Genomic DNA, 25,452 nt, shown 5'->3' with positions numbered 1-25,452 from the left:
TGTGTGAATTAAAGAATGAGGAAGGTCAGCCAAGGCAAGATCTAAAGTTCCAAAGGGACTTACTTGTGACATCCCTTTAAAGGGAGACATAAAAATAACAAGCACTTACTGGGAAACAAACGTGGGCTGCTGAGTCTCTGATAGCTGTCACCAGAGCCATGGTACATTTTTCATCATGGTAGGTTGGAAACCTGGCCTTCTCTTTAGCGTGTCAGAATTTCTGCCTGAAAGACCATTCCAAATTGCCAAACAAATACTAAATGAGTTAAAGCATCCAGTTAAGTCTGTCCTGACCTCACCCAGCACCTCAACTAGGACTATTTCCACCTGAAGAAGAGATCTTAAGTCCCCAGGTATTTCCTTCCTGCCTAGGAGGACGGAAAAAAGGTATGGGCTAGAAAAAAAGGTGAAATACTGATAAAAATACATATGTAAGTCAGTTTCTTACCTTCTATTTCTTAGTAACTATTAATTACAAAGAGTAGTTCACCTTTTATGAAATGGCAAAGGAAGTACTCATAAGTGTGTTCCCAAACTGTTTTATTATAACAGTGTTACACTGTTAAAGTTTTAGTATATACTGTTTAAAATTTATAATACATTAAGTAAAAAGACAGTTTTACACATTTTTTTCTTTTGCTTAAAACGATTTTTATTTCTGGTGGAAAAATACAGCTATATTTTTGCTTTGAATTTACTTTTACATGGCAAATCAATCTGAGGTCCTCCTAGACAAGATTAATCTATTTTTATTTAAAAACACATTTAATTTCAATTTTGCTTTATAGAGCCTTCACTACTATGACATAGTTTCCTCTGCATTTGGCAATATAGCAAAATTCCCATTTCATGATAAATTGGGTTTTCAGAGGCAATGCTAAAATACTTGGAGGATCCTGAAAACACTTTTGAACTTGAAGTAAGGATTATTATGATTATTAATTCGCATGCATAAAAGAGGCACAAATCAACCATGTGTGATCTAGACCCGAAAGCAAGTTTCCATTAACAGGTCCCAGTGGTAATAGCGAGGCAACTTCTTTGAGACCTGGCAGCTGCTTGGTAGGGTCTGGTTCCCCTCAGTTCAAGATGGACGCACTGCAGGTGTTGTTGAAACAGCAGGCTTGTCTTGAAAGAACAGATTGCCTGTACTTCTTAGTTATCCTGGCACATACCTTCCTTGTAGTCGTGGCACCAGGGAGAGGGAAGAATGTTAGGTGTAGTGACAATTAGATGTCTTTCCCCCAGGTATCCTTAGGACTGGATCCTTCTGTGTTAAAACACACTTTAGTACTCTGCATTCCATCTCAAAAAACAAATATTTTGAATATGGCAACAAAACAAAATAGAGTATTTTATATACAATTAGAGATAATGGAGCTGGACGATGATTGTGTAAAGACTCAGCTAAGACAAGAATGTTGATAAGAAGGTAGGGTATTCTCTCTATGGGATAAAGGCTGAAGATCTTGAATGACCAGAAATGATTTGAAGAACTGCATTGCTAACATGGCAACATGTATGAAGTAATAAATTCCAAATCTTCATTGTTATGCCAGAGAATTAAGTTGCTGTAGCTGTTTGAAGGGAGTAAGGCTTAATAAAATAGAGGTTACTGATGATCCCTTTCCATATCCCTTTTTGACTTGAAATGATGTTTATAATACACATTCAAAAATTCCACTATATGTTAACCTAGTCAGAGGCCTCTTTTTTCTTATGAGCAAAACCATAAAGTCTGTAGACATTGTTAATGTCATAAACTTCATTATATATCATATGCAAGTTCCATCTACCCACTGACATTTAAAAAAAATAGAGTCATTTTCAAGAACACAGGATTTGTGCTGAGAAGTGTGTAGGAAGGAGATCAGTGTAAAATATTTTCTTTGGATAGATCCTTTCAAAGTAATGTAGAAAAACACAAAATATTTATTTATACCATACTAAACTTTCCTAAATTTTCTGTGATAGTTCTGTTTCAAAATAGTCTTATTTTGAGCATTGAGGAATATAGATACAGCAAGTTTGATGCATAAGCCAATAGCCCTTAGCTTGAGCAAAAGATGCATTTAGGGTCTCCCAACACCAAGAAGATGGCAAAAACTCAACTGCAGCTACTTCCTTTTTCCAAGCAGCTCAAAATGCTTTAGCAAAGACTTTATGACTCTTAGTTAGTGACATAACAAAAGGTGACAGACAAGAACTGGGGCTCTTGACTCCCAAGTGCTTAATCCACTAAAACGCGCTTCATTTTATTTAAAGTGGCAAATACGTTCTTTGGCACTACAAAAACAGAAGTTTAAAAGTTGTTAATTATCAGTTGAAAATTTCCCACTGAACATGATCTTAAAGTTTTTTTTGAAAAACATCAAGATTTACTACTACTTGAATGGTATTTGAGAAGTAAGAGTGACAACATGTCCAATTTGGGGATATTTACTAGAAAATTTAATCAAGCTTAGTTTAGGAGAGTACCAAATAAGTGTCCAATTAGACCAATACTGTGAGCTTTGCTATGCTACTTTGGGCAATTTGGTCCAAATATTTATATCCGGTCAATATATTATTCTATTTCATTTTGGTCATATCAGACGGGAACAGGGATCTTCTGTACAGATCATATTACGTGACCCCCGTAGCTCCGTCGGAGTTTGTAGGTTGCCAGAAACATTGGAAATGGGACAAATCACTCTTTCTGTCACTGTCACATTTTGCGTGAGTAGTGGCTCAAGGACTGTAGTGGTAGGTTGCACGAGAGAACCAGAGGCTGAGTAAGTCTCTGTTACCATATAGCTACCATGTTGCACAGGGTTGGGAATGGAAGTGGCTGATTGGAGAACAGAGCTGGAAGCAGACAAAGCGGAAGCTCCTTGACTGCCTAACAAAGTCTGGCCCCTAACAGATTCTGGCTGTTGCACTTCTAGGGAATAGCCACAGGATTCCATCCCAGAAAAGCTGGCTTTGGAAAGTGGCTGAGATTGTTTGGCTTCATCATCGATCCCGAGGCTTATCTCTGCAAGTTTTTTGAATTTGGGGCCGAGTGAGTCCAAGAAGCTGTCATCCAGCTCATCAGCAATAAAACTGCAACAACCCAAGGATCCCACGGGAGAACTGGGGGCACCCATTCCTTCATTATCATAGATCAGCAAGCAGTCATTTGCTTCCTGGACATCATCTTCCTCTGCACAGGCAAATGCTTTCTAAAGATAGAGAAAAATGGGAAAAAAAAAAAAGAATTTTAAAAGAATCTTAATTGAAGAATATAATACTGTTCATAGAATTCAAGGTTTGATCATGAACGCATAATTTTAGATAACCCATTGAAGTAACGACATACTCTGTATATCAACAATCTTGTTACAGAAATTTCTGGTGTTTCAGGAACAATGTAGTTGACATTCCTTCAAAATTGAGTCTGTCCTAGGATTATGTTTTGATTCTAGGTTTTGAAGGCACTGACATGGATTTAGGTGTACAAAACTAATGTGTTCAAAACCTGGAGGTAATTCACGGGGCTTCTGTTAATGCATATCTTTGTGTTTGGGGATGGGGGATAGGCATCTTACTTGCACCATCTAAGCCAGCTCTCAGCCAGACTGGGGCCTTTGCTTAGACTCCCCAACCTATGTAGGAGCCTGACCCAAAAGTAAGGCTCACATCACACCTCAGAATATCCCAAGAGTCCTTGTCCCAAACAAGATCTCCCTGTCAGCCGGTGTCAGGCTCCATCTTCTCAGCAATAGGCTAGATCCCAGAACTTACCAGCTCTGTTACCAAAACTCTGTGTAAAATCTGTTCTAATGATGCACAAACCTGCCTCTGAAACTCTTACCTGTTCTTAAACCCTTGTTCTTTCAGTACTATACTTCCTGACACTTCATCTGATCTTTGATCACATCCCTTTTTCTCACTTTTATTTTTGGGTCAATAATTCTATGGTTCCTCAACTTTTTTGGGTATGGACTCCTTTGAAAATGTGGAGAATACTATAACCCTACCTCAGAAAAATACACACATGTATTCTGATGTACTTATGGTATAGGAAACACAAAATAAGTTGCTTTGTATTCCTCAAGAGGATGCTGCTGATCCTGACATGCAAAAGATTTTACTCTCCATTGTTATTTCAGTCAGAGGGAGGAGGTTCTACTTGCTATATTATCTCTCTTTGTGTCTATTTACTGTTTTTTCCTTTTGACTAGTAGCCTAATTTTGGCAGCCACCTTAGGTTATCTGTATTATTTTGACAAAGAACCCTGTTTTTTTCCTCACATTTTAACAAGCTATAAGTAAAACAACAACAAATTGCAAAACTGAAGTATAGTCAAGTATGAAGATCTCTAATATAAGATAGAGTTTTCCACCAAATTACCTGAGAAAAATAGGAATCCAGGAAATTCATGCTTATTGCTCCTTCACCATAGTCTTTATTGGTTCCTCCTGTGGAATGCCTTGTTCTCATAGTTCCAGTCTGTCCTGCAGAACCAATACCAAGTCCAGTGGCTGCTCCAAATCCTGCAGTTGCTCCAAATCCTGCAGCCACTCCAGATCCTGTAGCTGCTCCAAGCTTGGTGGTCAGTTCCATTCCAGAGGCTCCTTCCACCACTGTCCCTCCAGCATATGTATTTGTACAAACTTCTAAAAAGGGGGAGAAAATTCTGTATTATGCTGTATTTTTCTTTTTTTTTTCTCTTTCTTTCTTTCTTTTTTTTTTTTTTTTTTTTTTTTTTTTTGCTGCTTTTTGATACCCAAGGGTGGACACCAAGTAAAGCAAATAAGTGGGAGAAATTACAATTATATGACTAGAGGTGATAATATCCAATGGTCTATTTAATGTGATAGTAATAGAGTAGGTAAGGCTGTAACGAGGAGGTGAAGCTGTACAGAGGACCTTCACAGATGGAATAGCTCTGGAAGCATACTAATTAAAAAATATACACAGGAAATAGATTTTCAGTGACAACAGCCAGAAATAGAGAGGTAAAAACAGAGTATTCAGCACATGGAAAGCTTATAATGCAATGCTTATTTGTTTTCAGGAAAAAAGAAATTAAAATTAAGCTGTCGTATTGCTTCAATATGGAAACCAAAGAGGAAATGTATATAATGTAATCATGCAAATTAGCAGATGCTAATTTAGTGTCTTGGTGTGTAAAGAAAATTTAAAGAGCTATGACTATTCTCCCTATTACCTTTACATTACACTTTTATGGAAAGTTATTTTTTTCCTAGAGAATTTTGATTATGGTTTTTGATATGTGATTATAATGGGAGAAGCAGATGAGGATTGGGGTAGCTGATAAAGCCAGACATTTTGAGGTGATCTTATGCAGATTTTATAGGCTAGACATTTAAAAACAATCTATTGCTAAATATGGAGTTAAGAAAAATTTTAATATTCAGCATTAGGTCTCATTGTTCCTCTAGTTTATGCCTTAATTGTGGCATTGAGATAGTATGAATAAAATAGTCATTTGGTAGACCAAAGAAATAAATAATTTCACCTAAATGAGAACAAACGATCTTGTCCCATTATGACTGAATATAAAATTGGTAATTTAACTCAAAACAGGGTATTGTTAGTTCTGGGAAAAAGAAGGGCAATAAGATCAAGGTTTAACTGCAAGTATTACCAATGTTAAGAATAGTCAGTGTTGAATGGTAGATACATAGGGTTTGCTGTATCTTCCTTTACATTTTTCTATATGTGTGAAATCTTTTCTAATTAAAAAAATTAGTAATTGGCCGTATAACAGCTATAGTTCAGTTTATTAAAGTTTGGAAAAAGTATAACAAATCTTTGGACATTAAAAATGGTGACACTGGGGCTCTTGGGTGACTCAGTAGGTTAGGCATCTGCCTTTGGCTCAGGTCATGACCTTAGGGTCCTGGGATCAAGCCCCACACTGGGCTCCCTGCTCAGCCAGGAGCCTGCTTCTCTCTCTCCCTGTGCCCATCCCCTGCTTGTATTCTCTTTCCCTCGCTCTCTCAAATAAATAAATAAAATCTTTTTAAAAAAATGATGGCATCAGTAGACAATGAATTTCAATGAACTTATTGAAACCCAAGCTTGGTCCTGAATGACTAATATACTAATAGTAAATCATTTCATTGAAACCCTGTTTCAGTGGTAACATCTCCCAGCATATGTTCATATTTGAAAATTATTAAGAAAATGATTTAGAGGGGATCCCTGGGTGGCTCGGCGGTTTAGTGCCTGCCTTCGACCCAGGGTGTGATCCTGGAGTCCCAGGATCAAGTCCCACATCAGGCTTCCTGCATGGAGCCTGCTTCTCCCTCTGCCGCCTGTGTCTCTACCTCTCTCTCTCTCTCTGTCTCTCTCTGTCTCTCATGAATAAATAAATAAAATAAAATAAAATAAAGATTTAGAACACTTATTATTTTTTCAATGTTTCTTATTTAACCCAGTATTGCCTTCAAAAATCAATTTGATGTTCACTTACCAGAATTTTCCATGAAATCGGCTCCACTGGTAGTTATAGGTGGCACACAAATATTTGTGATTTCCTGCAAACCATGTTCAAAAAAAATCAGTACATTTAAAAATGAACCAGATTTCATGACACAATGGGTGAAATGTGGCTCTTTGCGAAAGGTGACTTTAGAAGAAGTCCAAATTCTTGCAGGAGTAACCATTTTTAGGATTAGATATCTGAAGAGCTACAATTCTAAATGGCTCCATTCATTTCAGCACTGATTCCCAAAGGTCTTTAAAGGTCAAGGAGTGTCTTATTTTTTGTGCGTACTACCCCTTTTCCTATCTGAATATAAATCTAATTTTGTTCTATGTGATTAAAATAAATGTTTTAGAAACTGGGTCCTCACCTTGTCTTCAGGTTGGGCTCCTTCTATTCCCCACTGATGAATTGTTCCTTCTGAACCATCAGGAACTGGGATAAATCCTCCTGTCACTCCCCCAATAGGACCCACCCCACAGTCACAGGTCAGCAGCAGAAGGGGGGCCACTAATAAAGGAAAACAAAATATCAGAACATTTATATCATTTGGAAACAATGCAACATGACAATTGTCTGAAACATTAGAAAGAATATATGATATCAGTACTTGTGGAAAATCTAATAGAAAGCAAAATTAGTTTCTACAAAATAAAATATAAACTAAGCATCCTAAAATTTCAGATGATTATTAAACTGGAGGAGACAGATCTGATTGTTCTTGTAATAGGTATATTTGCCTTAAAATAGGCACTGTTTGGTGAATGGTAAAGGATTTTAGGTGCACAGGGTAATGTTTTTGTAATTTGTACTCTACTGATCTCTTAGTAAACTGCATTTAACCAGCAAACTCCCTCAGCAACTGGAGTGATGAGCTAATACCATTGGACTCTTAATTGTGATTTAAGAATCCCTAGCTTGGAGAGGCTTTTCTGTCAGGATAGCTTTCATTCTTTATGTGCATATCTGTCACATCTCAGCAATAAAGATTAACATCATTCTCATGCTAATAGAGGAAAATACTAAACTCTGTCTTGAAGTTCTGGAAAGCTAGGTAGTCAGTGACCCCACCTCCACCTCTGGTGGTTAAGGTCTATTGAATCCTTATGTTTGAATTCTATCCACTTAAAGGTAGTTTAGTGAGGGGTGGTAGGGTTTGAATTCTGGCTCTCTTACCAGCTGGGTAGGTTATATCATCTTTTCTTGCCTCTAGTAATTCATCCAGAGAATAGAAGAGTAAGTATCTACATCACAGATTGTTGTGAGGATTAAATGAGTTAGCAGTATAAGTAAAGGACAATAGTGAATACTATGAGGATTTGCTAGTGTTGTCCAGATGGGCTACATCAGTTATTCAAATGAGGTCAGTCCTATATAATATTTTATATAAAATGGAAAATGTTAGGCCAAGTACATAAATAAAATAAGTTAGACATATTTGATGTATTTTCTTAAAATCTAATATAATGTTCACATAAATGATACTTCTATAGGGTTTTTTAAGTTATTGCCATTTTAAATTCTATTACTTTGTTAAGTGTGTGGGAAGGATTGGATATTGTGAGCTGACAAATTAGTTTTTAAGGTGATGAATGTACACCTGTCTGGTGAGTATTTTTAGGTGGGCATAATCTTTTAGAGATCTTGCTTATCATTGTATCTGCATATATATTTGGTTTTTATATATGTATCCAGGAAAAGTTTTTCAAAGTGTTGAGTGCATTTCTACAGACTAAAAAATGTATGTTTTGTCCTACATAAAAATCAAAACGTGGCATTTTTTTCAAATGGTAAGAGCACAGGAAGTAAATATAATTGGGAATAGCACAATGTACTTTCTCTGATTGCCATCCTGAGCCACAATCCCAAATGTACAATGCTTGCCTGTAGAATATATTTACACCCTAAACGTCAGCATTTCAAAATTAAACTCACTAACACCATATGTATCTTTGCTTCATCTGATATTTTCTGTTTCATTTAATGGTTTAAGCAAGAACTGACTTCAGTGGTTCATCTGGATTTTTTTGTCCACTCTTCATATTTATTATCTCCAAATCTTCTCCATGTAATGCCTCACACACACAACCTTTCCTTTCCAGTCTCATATCTAAATCTGGCTTCTGGCTCCATGGCTCAGTGGTTAGAGCACTGGTCTTGTAAATCTGGCTTCTATCATCTCTTCTAAACTGGTAGAGTAACCTCCTGTTATTTCCTTCCTACACAGTGCTGCCAATGTTATTTTTTTAAAACACAAATATGAAATGCTAGGCTTTTATTCAGATACTTTCATCAACTCTTTTTTTCTCTCATAGCTTTAAGTACCATAACCTATGCACATAAGCCCTTTCACATTGGTACCAGTGGATTCTCCAGTTTCATCTGCTTTACTGTCCACAATTTCCCCATGCATTGGCCTACCAAGGTGTAATTCTTAAAACATGCAAAGCATTTTCTGGCTTTGGTCCATGCTGTTACCCTTTGGGAACAATTTTCCCTCCTTTTTTTTTAAGATTGATTTATTGATTGATTGATTTATGAGAGACACAGAGAGAAACAGAGAGGCAGAGGGAGAGGCAGGCTCCACACAGGGAGCCTAACGTGGACTTGATCCCGGGTCTCATTATGCCCTGGGCTGAAGGCAGATGCTAAACCGCTGAGCCACCCAGGGATCCCAATTTTCCCTCTTTTTGTACTTGTTATATCCTACTCATTTTCTAACGCTCAAATTGACGATTCTCCTATTCCACAAAGCCTCTATAATACCCATTTGTATTCATTTCTATTATAGCTGCATCATAGTATAGTTTTTTTTTTCCATAGAATTAGACATGCATAAATCCGTGAACTATATGAAAACCAGAATCAGGTACCCTTTTCAGCTGGCTGCTTGCATCAAGGTTCACATATATGTACTTGAAAAAACTTTGGTTTTGAAATTGGCTAATATGATATTGAAAAACTGAAAAAAAGTTGAAACAGTTTCAACTATTAAATGGAACGATGCATGTTAACTGCAGAATAGTAAACACTTTTGGGGAACACAGAGGAAGAATATATGGCATGTGTGGGAGGCCACTAGATGTATGGATAACAACTTCTTTCTTTTTTTATAAAAAGGGATTTGATGGGATCCCTGGGTGGCTCAGTGGTTTGACGCCTGCCTTCAGCCTAGGGCGTGATTCTGGAGTCCTGGGATCGAGTCCCACATCGGGCTCCCTGCGTGGAGCCTGCTTCTCCCTCTGCCTGTGTCTCTGCCTCTCTCTCTCTCTGTCTCTCATGAATAAATAAATAAAATCTTTAAAAAAAAAAAAAGAGCCCTGAACAGATATGGCATATATTAAGATCTGTTAAATCTGAGTGTTGGGTATATGTGTGCTTGTCATGTAATTTTTCTGCACTTCTTTGTGTTTTAAACATTTCATAAATTTAAAAAATTTTAGTTGAAGGGGTTGGAGTGGACTTGATTACTTGATTATCATGAATAACCATTTTAATTCTAAAAACTACAATTCTGTAATAAATTTGAGAAATGGATGTGAATTTTTCAAGGATTTTTCTTATTTATATAAGAATTTGCCATGAAGTCTTTTCAATAGAGATCTATTACATTAAAAATACTGTTTGATTCATGAGATTTTGATTTTAATGAAATTTTTTAGAAACCTATCCATTGACTAAATAAATTTTATCTTTATTTGTGGGACCCAGGACATTTAACAAAAATCCCCTACCCCTGGACAAGCAGAGCAGGACTAACTCCATTTTGTGCTACACCTGCCACCTCCTGTATGGCCTCCACATAACCTGCTTATTGCTTAAGGCGCTGCCCCACCCTAGTCAAGCCGCTAGGCACACCCTAATCGGAAATCGGCTCATAACAATGTAACCCTGTTTTGTGCCTGCCAAAACTGCGCGCCAATTCTGACCAAAGTAATAGGCCAGCTCAAATGGATACTATAGGGTAAGATGTAATTCAATTGGCCACCTGCATGTGGACCCACATGACTGTGCAACTTTCTGTGTATCCCATTGGCCACTGGTCCCTATAAAGCTGCTATGCCTGTTAGTCTCGGGGTCCAAATCCCTGCTCCACTGTGTCGGGTATACTTGGACCCAAGCTCGAGCTTGTAAATAAACCCTCGTGTTTTTGCATCGGTGTCGGCTCCTCCGTGGTTTCTCGATTCGCGATGTTGGGCACAACATTATTGAAAAATAAAACATGTATAGTTTCCCTAAATGTGTTCAATAAATGTAAGCTTATTAAGTGAAAGCCTTTAAGAGGGTGTATATATATATAGGTGGTAAGCTATTTTCAGGAAGTGCTGGATTAAGAAATAACTTTTCAGAGCCTGTGATGTATTAATGCTCATTATCAAGCTCATATATAATATACTTTGTATTTTTCCCTAGATTTATTTGGCAAGAATTCTTTTTCTATTTTATGTCTGTGGAGAAGACATTTTAGAAAGTGCATTGTGTATAAAGGCATTATTTTGATTATGAACATTACTGGCAGTATGTAGAAAGTGTTCATGCTTTGATTTTTTTCTTCTTGATTCTCTTATGCTGTTTTCTAAATGTCTGACATATATGACTTGCTTTGTTGTATTATGAATATAGATTGTTGGCAAGTGACATGTTAACTTTATAAACATTTCTGGTTCTTTCTGAAAATGTTACCCCCATCTTTGCCTATAGCGCAGCTGAGGAATGGTTCTGCATTTCAAAGATGGCATTGCCCATGTATCCTGAAGCCCTCAGCAAAGGCTGATTCCCTATCAAAAACAGAATTTAGGTTTGGCATACTCACATAGCAACAGCAAAAGACCAAGGAGTAGCAGGCCAATGGCTGCAGACCCCAGGCTCCCTGATGGCCTCTTTCCATCTAGATGTCCATGGTCTTTGTTCCCATTAGAAGATCTACAGATGTCCCTGTTGTCACACTGGCAGACTTCCAGGGTCAGGCTCTCTGGTGTCTCACACTGTCTGTCCTGACTGTCAGTAACTGTGAGGGAGATTGTGTGCTCTCCAGGAGATAGCTGCTGCTGGGCCTTTAGGAGTGCAGAAGTAGCTAAAGACAGACAATCACACAAATCAACAGCAGGACAAGGTGTCTTTTGCTCTTAAAACTAATTATTCTTGTTAACAGAACTGGGGTTGCCTTAAACATCATTGTCACAAATAGGCTGAGAGTAAGGTGAGGTTTGAGCAGTTCTGAGAGTGATAAGGAGTTCAGTTGGGTAAATTAGCCTGTACTTCCTCCTTGTCCTTTTTTCTGCCCCAGATGGGCCTGTTATTCCCCATGAAGACTCAGTCCTACCTTAATTTTCTCCCTGAAAGATGATGGGAGGTAGGCAACATTTCAATATCAACCCCCCCTCTCCTGGGCTTAACCAACCTCCTGAATGTCTGTACCAACCCCCTGGACTTGCATGTGACCCTCTGGACGTATGCCTTCCCTCAGAGTCCATGTTTTTGTGCCTGACATATCAAGACTGAGTTTCTGCTTTGGCTTCCACTACCTCAGCTGTTCCTGATAGTTTTCATCCCACGTGCCCAAATGCCAGTTGTATGAGATTCTCTGAGGTGAGGGCCTGTTGCCCATCTGACTCATGAACATTGATCATTCTCCAATCTCCAGTCCTATGTTGTCCCTTTCTAAGTAGGCTCCAGTAGCAGCTCTTGTAAGTTGCAGTGTTGTGTCAACTGAATCACTCGACCCTACCATGCCCTTTGATATTATGCCTATTCAACCACTGTCACCTTGTCGATCCTCATCCAAGCAGGTATGTCTAGTGCTGGGTTTTGTCTCTCTCTGATGTTTCTTTTGGAGCCTTTTCACCGACCATGTGCTGGTAAACCCATTTGAAGCCCAAAGCTACATGAATACTCTGGAACTAGGGAATTACACTAAGATCAGTAAGGTCCTAGGAAAGAAGGCCATTGAGAACAAGATCCCTGTGGTGACTGTAGCAATGGCTGATACCTATGACTAAGAACCCGTGGAGCAATTCATAGAGGGAAGCAAGGTTGGTTCAGCAAAAGCTAGAGAAAAGTGAGAAGATTCTTATTATGTCCAATGGCTATTTCTAGGAGACTCTTAGAAAACATAGAAAATGCAAAATTAGCATGATAAAAGGTTAGAAGAAAAGGAAGGATGGATGAACTCTTTCCCACTCACTGGCTAATGGACTAATGGGAGTTTCAGTCTGCCATGCTGTCAAGATTCCTGACTAGTAACAGACTAAGTAGCACTTCCTATGAGCTTTGAACGGGCGATGCCTCCAGTGCTTCATGTCTGTTCACAGTCTGCTCATTTAGGAAAAGTTTTATATTTAGAAATTTAAACAGCTCTGCAATAAAACAGATACCCGACTCTATTCTCTTTATGGTATCCTATGGAAGTAGAAATAAGACATTAAAAATATAAAACAATTAGACTGTACATGAAAAACAAAACATTAAAAAGCATTAACATATATCATTCCTCCTCTGAAGAGAGAAGAAATTTGCGAGACTAGGACTATATCTTCCCTGCAGAAAATTTTTTCAATTATTCTTGGAAAAGACTTGCTCCTAATTTAGCTCTTTTATCCCTCTTGAAATATAAAGAAGTGGCAACTTTCATTTATGGGAGCAAGTTTACTACGACTTACCATTGAGTGTTGTGATACTCCACACAACTGGCAGTTTTAGAGATTGTTCCTCCAGGGAAAATGTGTAGGGGCCAGTATATTTATTGTCTGGTACTCTAGCTGAGACAACCACAGAACGTAGTGAACTACAAATTGTTTTCTTTTCAAGGACAACTGTTGGACAATTTTCATTAAAACCAGGTACTTCAACATATATGGTGCCTGTAGCAGTTTTACCTGTGTTTTCTGTAAGAACAACATTTTAGAGTTAAAGAAATATTCAGAATAAGTTGTACCCCAAAAACCTTTTAAATGTCTCCTGCATGTAGCCAACTTAGTATGTCTTCTCATGAAGAATTATATTGGTTATTCTTACAAGTAAAAAGCCACATCTTATAAAAAGCAAATTTATCAACTTGGCTGATGTCTCTAATTTATTAACATTGTCTATTAATTTATTAATATGCTTGGAACCAAGACCTGTAAGGTGATGAATTCACTGATTACAAATGAAATCAACATAAAAACAATAGTTTTCTTAAGTGTATCCTACTGTGTGAACCCAGCACTGTGTGAAAGATTTTTACTTCTAAAGCTTGAGCTAAAGTATTTGGAATAAGCAAAGATTTATTTTTACTATACAAGATATAAAAGTTTATTGAAGAAAAATTTTTCAGTATTGGCAATCAAAAACAATAAAGTAAAAATTTCTCAGTGGTAAGACTATGAATAATTTCTGTTGTTTCCCTTAGAGCTTTTTGCTCTTTTCCTAGGTGATTTGATCTTTGGTGTTATTCTTCTGTTATATTTTCTTATGTTCGCATACTGCCTGAGCACAAATTATACTTGATGAAACACAGAACACCCAATGAAACAATAAAACATTCCAGAAGATTTTATTGTTCAATGATCTAGTCACATGAGGTCTCTGTAAGATAACTCACTTTATAAATAACTCACAAAGGCACCTCACATTTGAGTTGAGCTTTCCTGACATGCCCTCTGTATCAATTTTTATCCCTCCATGTCTCAAACCCAGAAATTTCTTTGGATCTAAAAATTTCTGCCTCAACACAGCAGACCACAGAGACTGAACATAGAATTTGATGGTATACAAACTCCACTGAGTAGTTGGAATACTCAGCCTTCTAGATTCAGGTGCTTCAGATTTGAGACCCAAGGCCCCTAAGATAAGTAACATTATTTAGTGGTAAAAGTAATATGTTAAATAATTGGAATCATCTATTCATAAAGAAATGCCAATTAGAATGGGATTTCTTTAATAAATGATTGCAGTGTATATTTTTAAGATTTTTATTTATTTTTAAAGATTTTATTTATTCATGAGAGATACATAGAGAGAGAGAGAGAGAGAGAGAGAGAGAGAGGCAGAGACACAGGCAGAAGGAGAAGCAGGCTCTATGCAGGGAGCCCGATGTGGGACTTGATCCCAGTCTCCAGGATCAGGCCCTGGGCTGACAGGGGCGCTAAACCGCTGAGCCACCCGGGCTGCCCAAGATTTTTATTTTTTAAGTAAAGTCTACACCCAATGTGGGGTTCAAACTCATGGCCCCAAGATCAAAGAGTTGCATGTTCTACTGACCAAGCCAACCAGGCGCCCCATTTTGAGATATTTTTCTTACCATCAATGGCCAGAACCTCAGCTGTGATTGTCTTGTTAACTATGAAAGTAGAATCCCGATCAATGTTTCTGACAAATTTGATTTGAGCAGTTTTTGGATCAATGAATAGTAAACCACCATCATTACGTCCCATGACATACCTGTTTTATGACAGAAAAAATATAGTATTCTTTCAAATATGAAATGTTGCCTATTTAATGAAAATAACTCATTTTATATTTAATGTATTTATATGTGATTTAAGATACTGAAATACATTCTTCCAAACAGTGGCAGAAAATTAGTATATTAACACAAACAAGCAATATTTCATAATCCTTAAGTATTAGCCTCGTTTTCCAGTTTTCTACTCTGTGCAATAAAGTAATTGTGTTCTTGCTCTTACAGCAACTACTTTGCATGATGTTCTTATATTTGGGGCGTATATGTTTTGTACATGCTGTTTCATTTGATTGCACCATGATCTTCTGGGAACTACTCTTTTTAAAGACTCAATTGAAAGTTTCTGTGAAATATTTTCCTGATTTCTCTCCAAAGGCTAAGGTATTCTTTTCTTCATTTCCACTTTAACTTAGGCTTGTTATCTTTGCTCATAGCACGGTATGTTCCAATGATTTGGCTATATGTCTTTTCTTGAATTAGCCAGTTTCTTGAGTTGGCCACTTTGAATCTCATTTTATTTTTGGCATATAATAGTTTAGGTATTTTTTTGTAGTAGCTTATAAATTAAAACTACATCAATAAATATGTAAAAACAGTCTTACTTGACATATGAGGCAGCTTTGTTAGTGTCTTCATCAATGGCTTGATATGTTCCCAGGACATAATTGACCAGTTTTTTACTACTTATGCCTTTCCGTACAGTGAATGTCTTGGAAGCAGGATGGAATGCAATTCCTTCTTTCACATTGACTACTTGAATCGTGACTGGTGTTGACTTCACTTGATACTGAGAAATTACTGATTGGTGAAATTCAGCTTTGTTTTTGACAGCAATACTAAATTGTACACTTTGTAGTTGTTCATAATCTAGAGCCTAGAGTAAAAAATAAAAATTAGAAGGAAAGAAGTATCACAGAGATACAATCCAGCAAACCCACTAAAGGACAAGAGAACTCTATGTTCTATGTTATGAATTACTCTTTTTATTTCTATATAGCAAGATAGCTTCAGAAATCATTGTAATGTTGAAATGGAGAAATCATTAATATTCTTAACTCATAAGATCTCATAACCAATATTTGCAAAATAGGATACCTCTTTTCAGACTACTAAAACATCATTAAATTTCTTTCAGCTATGTGGTACAATGGAAAGAATCCCAAATTTGCTGTGGTAGCATGGTTTGAGTCCTGGTTCTGCTGCCTAATAGCTGTGTGATTCATGGCACGATATTTAATTTCTCTGATTCTCAAATTTTCACTTCTGAAAAAACCCCAAAACTTTATCTGATCAGATCGTGGTGAGGACTGCACAAATTTAGTCCCATAATACATTCCTACAAATGACACTTATAGCCATTCCCAGATTAGCTACTGAATTCATGTGTAATAGTATCTTTCCCAACTGGAAATTCCTAGGTGACAAAGGCAAATTGTTGTAATAAATTTGGTTGACAAATATGTCTCTGCAAAGCAGTGGGGAGTGATCCACCAACTCTTTGTAGAACCATTTTCAGATGGTCTTACATGCTAACTATTTGTTTGACCCTCTAATTGAGGAGGCCCAAATCAAGGCCTGAGAAATTCCAGGAGAACTCTTTTCTTTAACTAATATATTTTTTGAAAGTGATGAGATAAGGAAATGTTCATTTGGGTCATATTTATATCTTACTGAAAATAATTAAAGTAAGAGATCTGGATTTGAGTTTTAGGTTTGTAGTGACTAGTTTTGTGGGCCCAAGCGCTCCTCAGTGGAGTGGAAGAGAAAGAGTAAGTGAATGAAAAAGTGTAAACAAGTAATTATAATAGACGCGGTAAGTGACAGAAGAAATTAGAGTCTATGTGCAAAAATGAGTCAATACTTGTACTGGGGACAGTTAGGACACCTGAGAGGTTTCAGGTGAGCTGAGTGTTGAAGGATGAAAAGTATGCAGGCAAAGGTGAAATATTTGCAAATGCCCAGAGTTGTAGAAGGTGACAGAGAGCTGGTTGCAGATGGTGAGTGAGGGCTTGTATATAATTCTGAGGAGTCTGGAGGTCATCTTCAAGCCCAGCAGCTGGTCATCAATCCTGGCTGCAGTTAGAGTTCTCTGCAGAACCTTTAAGACCTGCCACTGCCTGGGCTACCCCACAGTTCCTACATTTCCACTGGCAAGGAAAATTTGCTGGTGATACAAGTGAATAGTAAGAGTTGAGGGCTACTTCCACAGCTGATGGAGAACAAGGAAAGGTTTTAAAGAACAGAGTAATCCACATAGGTTTTAAGAAAAACATGGCAATAGATTGGTGGTAGTAGAAGAATGAAGCAGAGTAGAAGCAGAAGGTAAGGACATCTATCAGGAGAGATTACAGTCATCTGAGAATAAGGAGACAAGACTAGATAGATTGTAGGCCACAGGAAGGAAGACCAGGGCCAGACTTTAAGGACAATTTCTAGGGCAGAATTGGATGACTGGCTGTTGTGCCAGTGTTATGATTGAAGGGTAAGGCCCAAGTTGCTGGTTTGAACAACTAGATGACTCCAAGACAGGAGAGAGAGAAGACACCATCTTCAGGGATTGCTGAAAGTTTATAACAAACCCTTGCAAGTGATGGTTATAGCCCTCTTTCTGAAAAGCAGAGTAATAAGAACTGTTTGCATAGCTTCCAGTACTCAGGGACTCCAGCAATTTCTTTGTTAAGGGGATATTATGGGCTTGTTACTCTATTCGACTCAAGGAAATAAAGAAAGAAGGTCCCCTATAGTCCAGTGTCCTGTGCCAAGGAATGTTTTTAAATAGTGGTTATTTTTTCTAGTCTATACAGTGTCCAGGCAGAAATATCCTTACGTTATTCCAGATTGGGTTCTGTGTGTGTGTGTGTGTGTGTGGGGGGGTGTCTGTTAATAGGCAGGCATGTTAAGTGGAAAGTTTACTCAATTTTTATTTTTTATCTTGCAGATTTAATTATACATTCCCATTTCCCCAAAAGTTGCCCTTTCTCCCACCTTATGACTGTAATAATCCACTTAAAGCAATTTGACAAATTCACAAGCCATAATATCATGTATTCTTATGTTTTCCTAACTTCAGTTGTAGAGATTAATGAGATTAAGTCAAGAAATGTGTTTTGTGTTCTTGTGCTTAAAGCAACCACATCTATAAATATATGCATATTAGTGTATTTGTGTTTATTATAGAACGTATGGTGGCTTAGAAGGAAATAAATCAACATGTTTTTAAAAAGCTGTCCTTAAGTAGTAGGGCTATGTGTGTGTCTTTAAAAAATTCTATCTACTTTTATGTGTTTTCTAAGTTTTCTATAAAGTAGTGGTATTACTATTAATATGTGAATAAAGTTTATTTGTAGAAATGATAGTTTGGACTAATATGGAATATTTTTTTACCACTGAAGGGAAACAGATGTTATTACCTTAACCACCTTCAGAATGCCTTCATTAGTTCTGGGATCAGTTTGTATTTCAAACCAATTCCCTTCATTTCCAGAAGTAAAGAAATACACTGCAAGCCAATTATCTGTGAATTCTTCATCCCAATCTATAACTTGAAATCGAAGCAACTCAGAACTTAAAGTATTTTCCTTAATATGTGCTGAATACTAAAAACGAGAGAAGCAGAATTTAAGAGTCAGTGTCAGGTTTTATCTAAAAAGGTTATATTTATTCTGAATAGCATTAATCATTAATTCTCAAATTATGTGTTGTCTCTTGCTGGTTACTAAATTCTTGTATTTTACATAAGCTTATTTTTTAAGAAAAGTGCAGAGAACTTAAATAGAAGCCAGTAAGCAAATACCAAATTAGAATGGCAAAACATGAAATAAAAAGATGCATTTAAATTATTCTTTAAGGAGGGCAAGGTATACCTGAGATTCTTTGAACATTGGGAAATTATCATTAACATCTTTCACTTTGATACTACATTCACATTGAGTTGATAGTCCTTCTCCATCTTTGTCTGCACCACTCACAACCAGACGATAGCTGCTAACTTGCTAAATTTGGAGAAAAATAAAGAAAAATAATTAATCTCCAGTGCCAAGAATACAAATAACTATCTGTTTGTTATGTGTAAAGAGGTGGAAGTATTCGAGCTCATGGTTTTATTCTCTAGAATAATCACATGAGTTGTTCATTGTCCATCATAGAGGAGGCATATGGGGCTCAGGATAGTTGTTTTTTATGGGGCCAGAACAGGTTTCTCTTTTGTGAGCTTCTTAGGGCAAGAAAGTACACTTGAAGCAAAACGGGCAGCTTATTTGAGAGAAGTTCACTTATGGAACTTTCCTATTGGTCTATTTGAAGAATCATTTGCACGGAAGTAATATAAAGTCTGAAGGTATTGTGTGGTGATAAAGATGGTGGTGGTGGTGATGGTAATTATGGTGGTAGGGTGATGGGAAAGAGAGAAAGAGGATTCTTTAGTGTTCTGGGAGCAGGGTCAAATTAAATCTAGTCAGAAGAAAAAGTGTAATATCAGAGAAGGTTTTATTCCAGAAAGAAATTTCTTCTGTCATCTGAAAAATTTATTTTTCCTCCACCATATAAGGAATCTGTCAATGTATGCCAACACGTGATGCCTCCTTTTACTCTCCAGTTTACCTCCCACTGATATGCTGATACTTGTTTGTTTAGTGTACAATTGATTATACGGTTCTGAGGTTCACATCTCACCCCATCAGAATTCTATTGAAATGCAAACAGTTTCCCTAGACTGGTCTGGGTGAATTTAGAGAAACTCTTTTCCTTTATCCTTTCATTTGCAGGTAAAATGGGGTCAACTTTCTGGGCTTTTCTTACAATTACTTTTTTTTTTGTTTTTTTAACTATTGAATGTTCCCAAATGCCTTGCTTTACCTCTCGATCAAGAGAATTGGTCAAAGTACGGACTTCCCCAGTGTGTCTGCTTAGGAGGAACATGGGTGTGCCTGCAGGTTCCTGAGAGACAATTTTGAAGGCAATTTTAGAATTCAGGTGGTTTGGTTCATCTGCGTCTGTGGCATTTAATATCATCACCAGTGAGTCTAGAAATTCAGAAAAAGCTCATTAAAACATATGTAAGAATTGACATTCTTTTCACATTAAATATTCAACACAATTTCAAATTGACCTTTGTTTTTTAAAATTTTAAATATATCTGTGTGCTCAAAAATGAATTATATGTATTTGCAATATCTCTTATTGTCTCTCTTGATCAGATGGAACTGTTCTGCCTTCCATAGAATCTTCCTGCTGCCCTTAAGCCATGGTTGTGTTGGAGTGGAGACTATTTTCTCTTTATTTCTTCCCTGGACGGATGGCATTGTCATTTTCCCCTTTCCACAAATAATCCAAGTAATTGTATCTCTGTCCTTTATAATCTAAAAAAATCTAGCTGATGCATCCAGGCTGCTTAAGGCCACCACCTTTAGCTTTATGACAACCAGGTACTCATGTGATACACACACACACACACACACACACACACACAAACACACACACACACACAAAATAAGATACTATTGACTCGATAACAGGGCCGCAACCTAGAAATATGGTAGCAGTGGATAATTAGCTCAGGAAGGAAGGAAGACCCAGGTTATTTTGATGAATTTTAGAAAAGAAGACCCAAGTTATATTCATAAATTTTTCTGCAAAGCTACTGAGGAAACTAAGAGAATAAATTAGCTTATAAAAATGATATACTAGAGTGAGTCCTGTATTTTAAAATAAAAAAAATAGAAGTGGTAGATACTGTCAAAAGACTTACTTGAAGCACTATTTTCTTCAATTTCACCCATGAATATACTTTGTGAAAATACTGGAGCATTGTCATTGACATCTAAAATTTTAACTGTTAATATAAGTGGTTTCTCTACATCTTGTCCTAGGACATTTAGAGCATGACACGTAATCTAGAAAAAAGAGGAAAATGTTACTTATTTACTCTATAAACAGTTTGCATACTACTAAAATTTGTAGAAATGAGGCCTCTACTGGCATGTATAGACTTTTTGTGCACAGAAGAAAATGGTTCCCCAAAAAGTAGACAAAAGGAAGAAAAGATGGCCACACTGGGCAGGCCAGTTAGGCAAGCTGTCCTTTCTTCCAGACTGGTACTGTCTTTTGGCAAGGTGAAGATCTTTTGCAGGAAACATGTTGGATTTTAGTGCCTACCCATGCACACTCGTTCAGGGGCACAACCATAAGTGAAGTCTCTTTATAAAAGGGATGAACATTGTTATTTGTTGGTGGATTGATTCATGTACTGATCTCTCTTCTAAATTAATCAGTAGAAGAGTATCACATTCTAAAGTCACCAGCCATGAAGGTAAGGGTGCTGAATATTGAGGACACAAACTTACCTGGAAGCTTGGAGTTTCCTCACGATCAACTATGGCTGTTATGTTTATTTCTCCAGTGTTTTTGTCAACAACAAAGATTCCAAAAGGGGGTTGATCAATTCCCATTCCAGAAATTCGATAGGTAATTTTCTGAGTTGCTTGGAAATCTGAAGTAATCTGCAGCCCCAAATACCCAAAATGTGAATGTGATCATCAATCAGACCTTTTCCTTCCCCTTTTCTCCACCTTCATAGTCTTTTTTTTTTTTTTTTAAGATCTTATTTATTTATTCATGAAAGGCACAGAGAGAGAGAGAGAGAGAGGCAAAGACACAGGCAGGGGGAGAAGCAGGCTCCCTGTGGGGAGCCTGATACAGGACTAGATCTCAGAACCCTGGGATTAAACTTGAGCTGAAGGCAGATGCTCAACCACTGAGCCACCAAGGTGCCCCTCCACCTTCACAGTCTTAAGTTTTCTGTTTATTTTATGTACTCTTTCTGACACTATGGTGTTTACTCTTTGCTTTGAGGAATACTAGGAATGTGAAATATTTCAAACTGTATTGACCAACCAGTATGGACCAATATGCATTAATCATTTTGGCTTTGGAATGTTTGTTCAGATTGTGGCCACCATGGTGATGTGAAAAAGGTGGAGAGAAAGTCATGGATACTTAATATTGACAAGACTACTTCTAAATGCTCCTTTCTTTAACAAAGAATATTTTTTTAAAAAAGACATTTATTTTAGTTTAAATAGGGGGAGCTGGAGAGAAATAGAAGAGAGGGATTATACAGTAAGTGTTAAAATATGTATTAAAATAAATTGCTTATTATTAATTATTTTATTATTATAATTTTAAGCTTTTTAATATGGAAAATTTCAAATATATGTAAACTTAGAATAGTATAATGAACCTGATATATCTCATCACCCAGTTTTAATAATTATGAATACATGGACCCCTGCAACCATTTATCTTATTGTCTTATCCATATATTTTTTTCTATTTGTTTGCTGGAATCCAAATCTAAATAAGGATTGAAATTGGTCCACATATCTTTTAATTATTTTTTATTACTCTGGAAGCCATAGTGTTTTCATTTCACTCTATATTATTATTATTGTATTTTTTTGGTTGAAGATATCAGGTCATTTATTCTATGGACTCCCCAGGATGCATTTTGATAAATGGAGTTGCCATATCATTTTAATTTACATTTATTATGTTTATTCCAAAACCTCACATTGCCCTTGTGATTTGACTTACTTTGGCAATTGGATTTCTTCTGGAATTGTCTTCCCTTTCTCTGCAGGGTTTCGCAAATTTCACCCATTCACGTTTGTATCTCCTTCTGCCTTGTATTGCAGTGTCATCTTCTCCATGTTGACCCTTTGTCTTATGTAAAAGGGCATCTCATTTTATTATGCACATTGTTGGAAATTTTTGCTTCAAGTATTGCTTATCAACACCTAGGTTGAGGAGCCCCCCTGTATTTCATGGTATCTAGGACTATTGAATGTCTATTTTGCTTGGCATCATACTTCATCAAGCAAAGAAGAAAAACATTAAATATCTAAAAACAATTACAGAATCATATGATATTTAATATTGGCATTTAATTGTATTTTATATTTCCTTTATATATTCCATAATATCTCACTGCTCTGGGCACCTAGGACCTGCTTACTTAAAACTTGTTGATTTGTTTAAAATAAGAAGAAAGAATGCATGAGATAAAGTACAATAATGATATTTATACATTCTTGGTATTTAAAATTGGGTTAATTTTAATTTTATTTTCACAATTACTTAATAGTTTTAAACATTAAATATTTATTTTTCCCCAATACAATTTTAATTTTTTGAACTTAACTATTATTTTAGTTACAAAAAACTTTTTCATACGTTACCTCTATTCTCAATTCTCCATGAACCAGTGTGAGCACCTGTAGACATTTAAATAAGTCAAGTTAAATGTGAATTCTTCAAATAAGTAACTGTATAAGATAATTCTGTTCATACTGTAGTTTGTTTCTATTTAAAAAGAAGTGGATTTGGAGAAGTATTCAAAGGGTAAAATCTTCCCAGGAAAAAGAAAATACTCTCAATATAAGCAAGTTCTTCCAGTTTTTTAAGTCTGACTCAGAATTTTAATGATATACAAAAGAATCTATTGAATTCTGCAAAACTGTACCTAACAGCCAATTACAGCTACTAGATATTTCTTACCTGGCTATTCTATAAAGACTTTCCAGAAACTACGGGAGATAACTACTTTCAGAAACAGTGGTGAGCTTCATTGTGGTAAGATATTAGTTAGCTGCACTTTCTTAGTTGTTTGACACCGTAGAGGATGAAACAGAACTAGTGAGATTTAGAGAGTAGAACACAAATGATGGGGAGATGCTATTCCAATCACAAGTACCGTTTACTGTGGGATGCGGACCTGCTAATCTCTGCCCTATTTTTTTTTAATATTTTATATATTTATTCATGGGAGAGAGAGAGAGAGAGAGAGAGAGAGAGAGGCAGAGACACAGGCAGAGGGAGAAGCAGGCTCCATGCAGGGAGCCTGACATGAGACTTGATCCTGGGTCTCCAGGATCACACCCTGGGCTGAAGGTGGCACTAAACTGCGGAGCCACCCAGGCTGCCCTATTATTTCAACTTACATGTTGAGCTTAATTTTTACACTGATCTGAAAAAATTAAATCAGGATAAAATGAAGTTAGGCCATCTACGGTCTTTACTTTCTCAAGAACATATGGGACCTTCATTTGTGTTGCTTTCCACCTTGTTTTCTACCTGGAATACATTTTTTTTTTTTGACTATAGTTGACATACAGTGTTATATTAGTTTCAGCTGAGTGATTTGACAAGCGTATACATTATGCTGTGTTCGCCACAAGCACAGCTGCCATCTGTCTTGTTATATTGCTCTTACAATATTATTGACTATTGACTATTATTCACTATTCTTTATGCTGTGCCTTTTATGCCTGTAACTTATTCATTCCATACCTGGAAGCCTATATTATCTCTCACTCACTTTCACTCATTTTGCTTAACCCCTTACTATTCTCCCCTCTGGCAACCATCAGTCTGTATTGAAAGGTCTGATTCCACTTTCTTTTCTATTTTTTCTTTTCTTTTCTTTTCTTTTCTTTTCTTTTCTTTTCTTTTTTCTTTTCTTTTCTTTTCTTTTCTTTTCTTTTTTCTTTTCTTTTCTTTTCTTTTCTTTTCTTTTCTTTTCTTTTTTTTCTTTCTTTTCTTTCTCTTCTTTTCTTTTCTTTTCTTTTCTTTTATTTCTTTCTTTTCTTTTCTTTTCTTTCTTTTTTTCTTTTCTTTCTTTTCTTTTCTTTTCTTTCTTTTTTTCTTTTCTTTCTTTTCTTTTCTTTCTTTTCTTTTTCTTTTGGATTCCACTTATGAGTGGAATTGTAGGGTATTCGGCTTTCTCAGTCTGACTTATTTCACTTAGCATAATACCCTTTAGGTCCATCTGTGTTGTCTCAGATAGCATGAGCTCATCCTTTTTCATGGATATGTAATATTCCATTACATTGTCCTTATCCATTCATCTATTGATGGACACGTAAGTTGACTCCATATGTTGGTTATTATAAATGATGTTGAAATAAGCATGGGGATGCATATGTCTTTATGACTAAGTGTTTTTGAGTAGATATCCAATAGTGGAATTATTGGCTTATATGGTAATTCTATTTTTAATTTTTTGAGGAACCTCCATGCTGTTTTCCACAGAGGCTGTACCGATTTCAATTCACACCACCAGTATACAAGGGTTTTTTCCCCACACATCCTTGTAAACACTTTTTATTTCTTGTCATTTTGAGTTTAGCCATTCAAACTGGTAAGGTGATACCTCCCCTTTACCCACTTAAATATTTCTCATTTTTTAAGATCAGTTCAAGTTCCAACAATTGCCATGAAGCTGTCCTTACTCGTCTTTTTTTTCCCTTTTTAAAAATTTTTTAAAGATTTTATTTTTTATAATTTATTCATGAGAGACACAGAGGGAGAGAGAGAGGCAGAGACACAGGCAGAGGGAGAAGCAGGCCCCATGCAGGGAGCCCGATGTGGTACTCGATCCTGGGTCTCCAGGATCATGCCCTGGGCTGCAGGCATTGCTAAACCACTGTGCCACCGGGGCTGCCCCTTACTTGTCTTCTTTTCTGAGTTTTTTCA

The 25,452-nt window shown here is 36.6% G+C and overlaps 1 protein-coding gene across 1 annotated transcript; it reads right to left on the bottom strand.

Annotated features, from left to right (window-relative positions):
- Window positions 1–2,331: 2,331 nt before the first annotated feature.
- DSG3 (desmoglein 3) lies at window positions 2,332–25,065 on the bottom strand. The gene is made up of 16 exons (XM_041749225.1): window positions 25,018–25,065; window positions 23,157–23,192; window positions 22,513–22,641; window positions 21,264–21,419; window positions 20,669–20,813; window positions 19,777–19,943; window positions 18,786–18,914; window positions 18,333–18,518; window positions 15,525–15,796; window positions 14,761–14,900; window positions 13,139–13,363; window positions 11,293–11,553; window positions 6,850–6,989; window positions 6,468–6,531; window positions 4,376–4,641; window positions 2,332–3,203 (listed from the first exon to the last, which is right to left on the bottom strand). Exons 1-16 carry the CDS (start codon window positions 25,063–25,065, stop codon window positions 2,586–2,588), a joined length of 2,982 nt encoding a protein of 993 aa, XP_041605159.1. The 3' UTR covers window positions 2,332–2,585.
- Between the last annotated feature and the right edge of the window lie 387 nt (window positions 25,066–25,452).

The sequence above is a fragment of the Vulpes lagopus genome, chromosome 1 (assembly GCF_018345385.1).
Source record: "Vulpes lagopus strain Blue_001 chromosome 1, ASM1834538v1, whole genome shotgun sequence".
NCBI lineage: Eukaryota > Metazoa > Chordata > Mammalia > Carnivora > Canidae > Vulpes > Vulpes lagopus.
The sequence above is the reverse complement of the archived record's forward strand: the minus strand, read 5'-3'. Positions and strand labels throughout refer to the sequence as shown.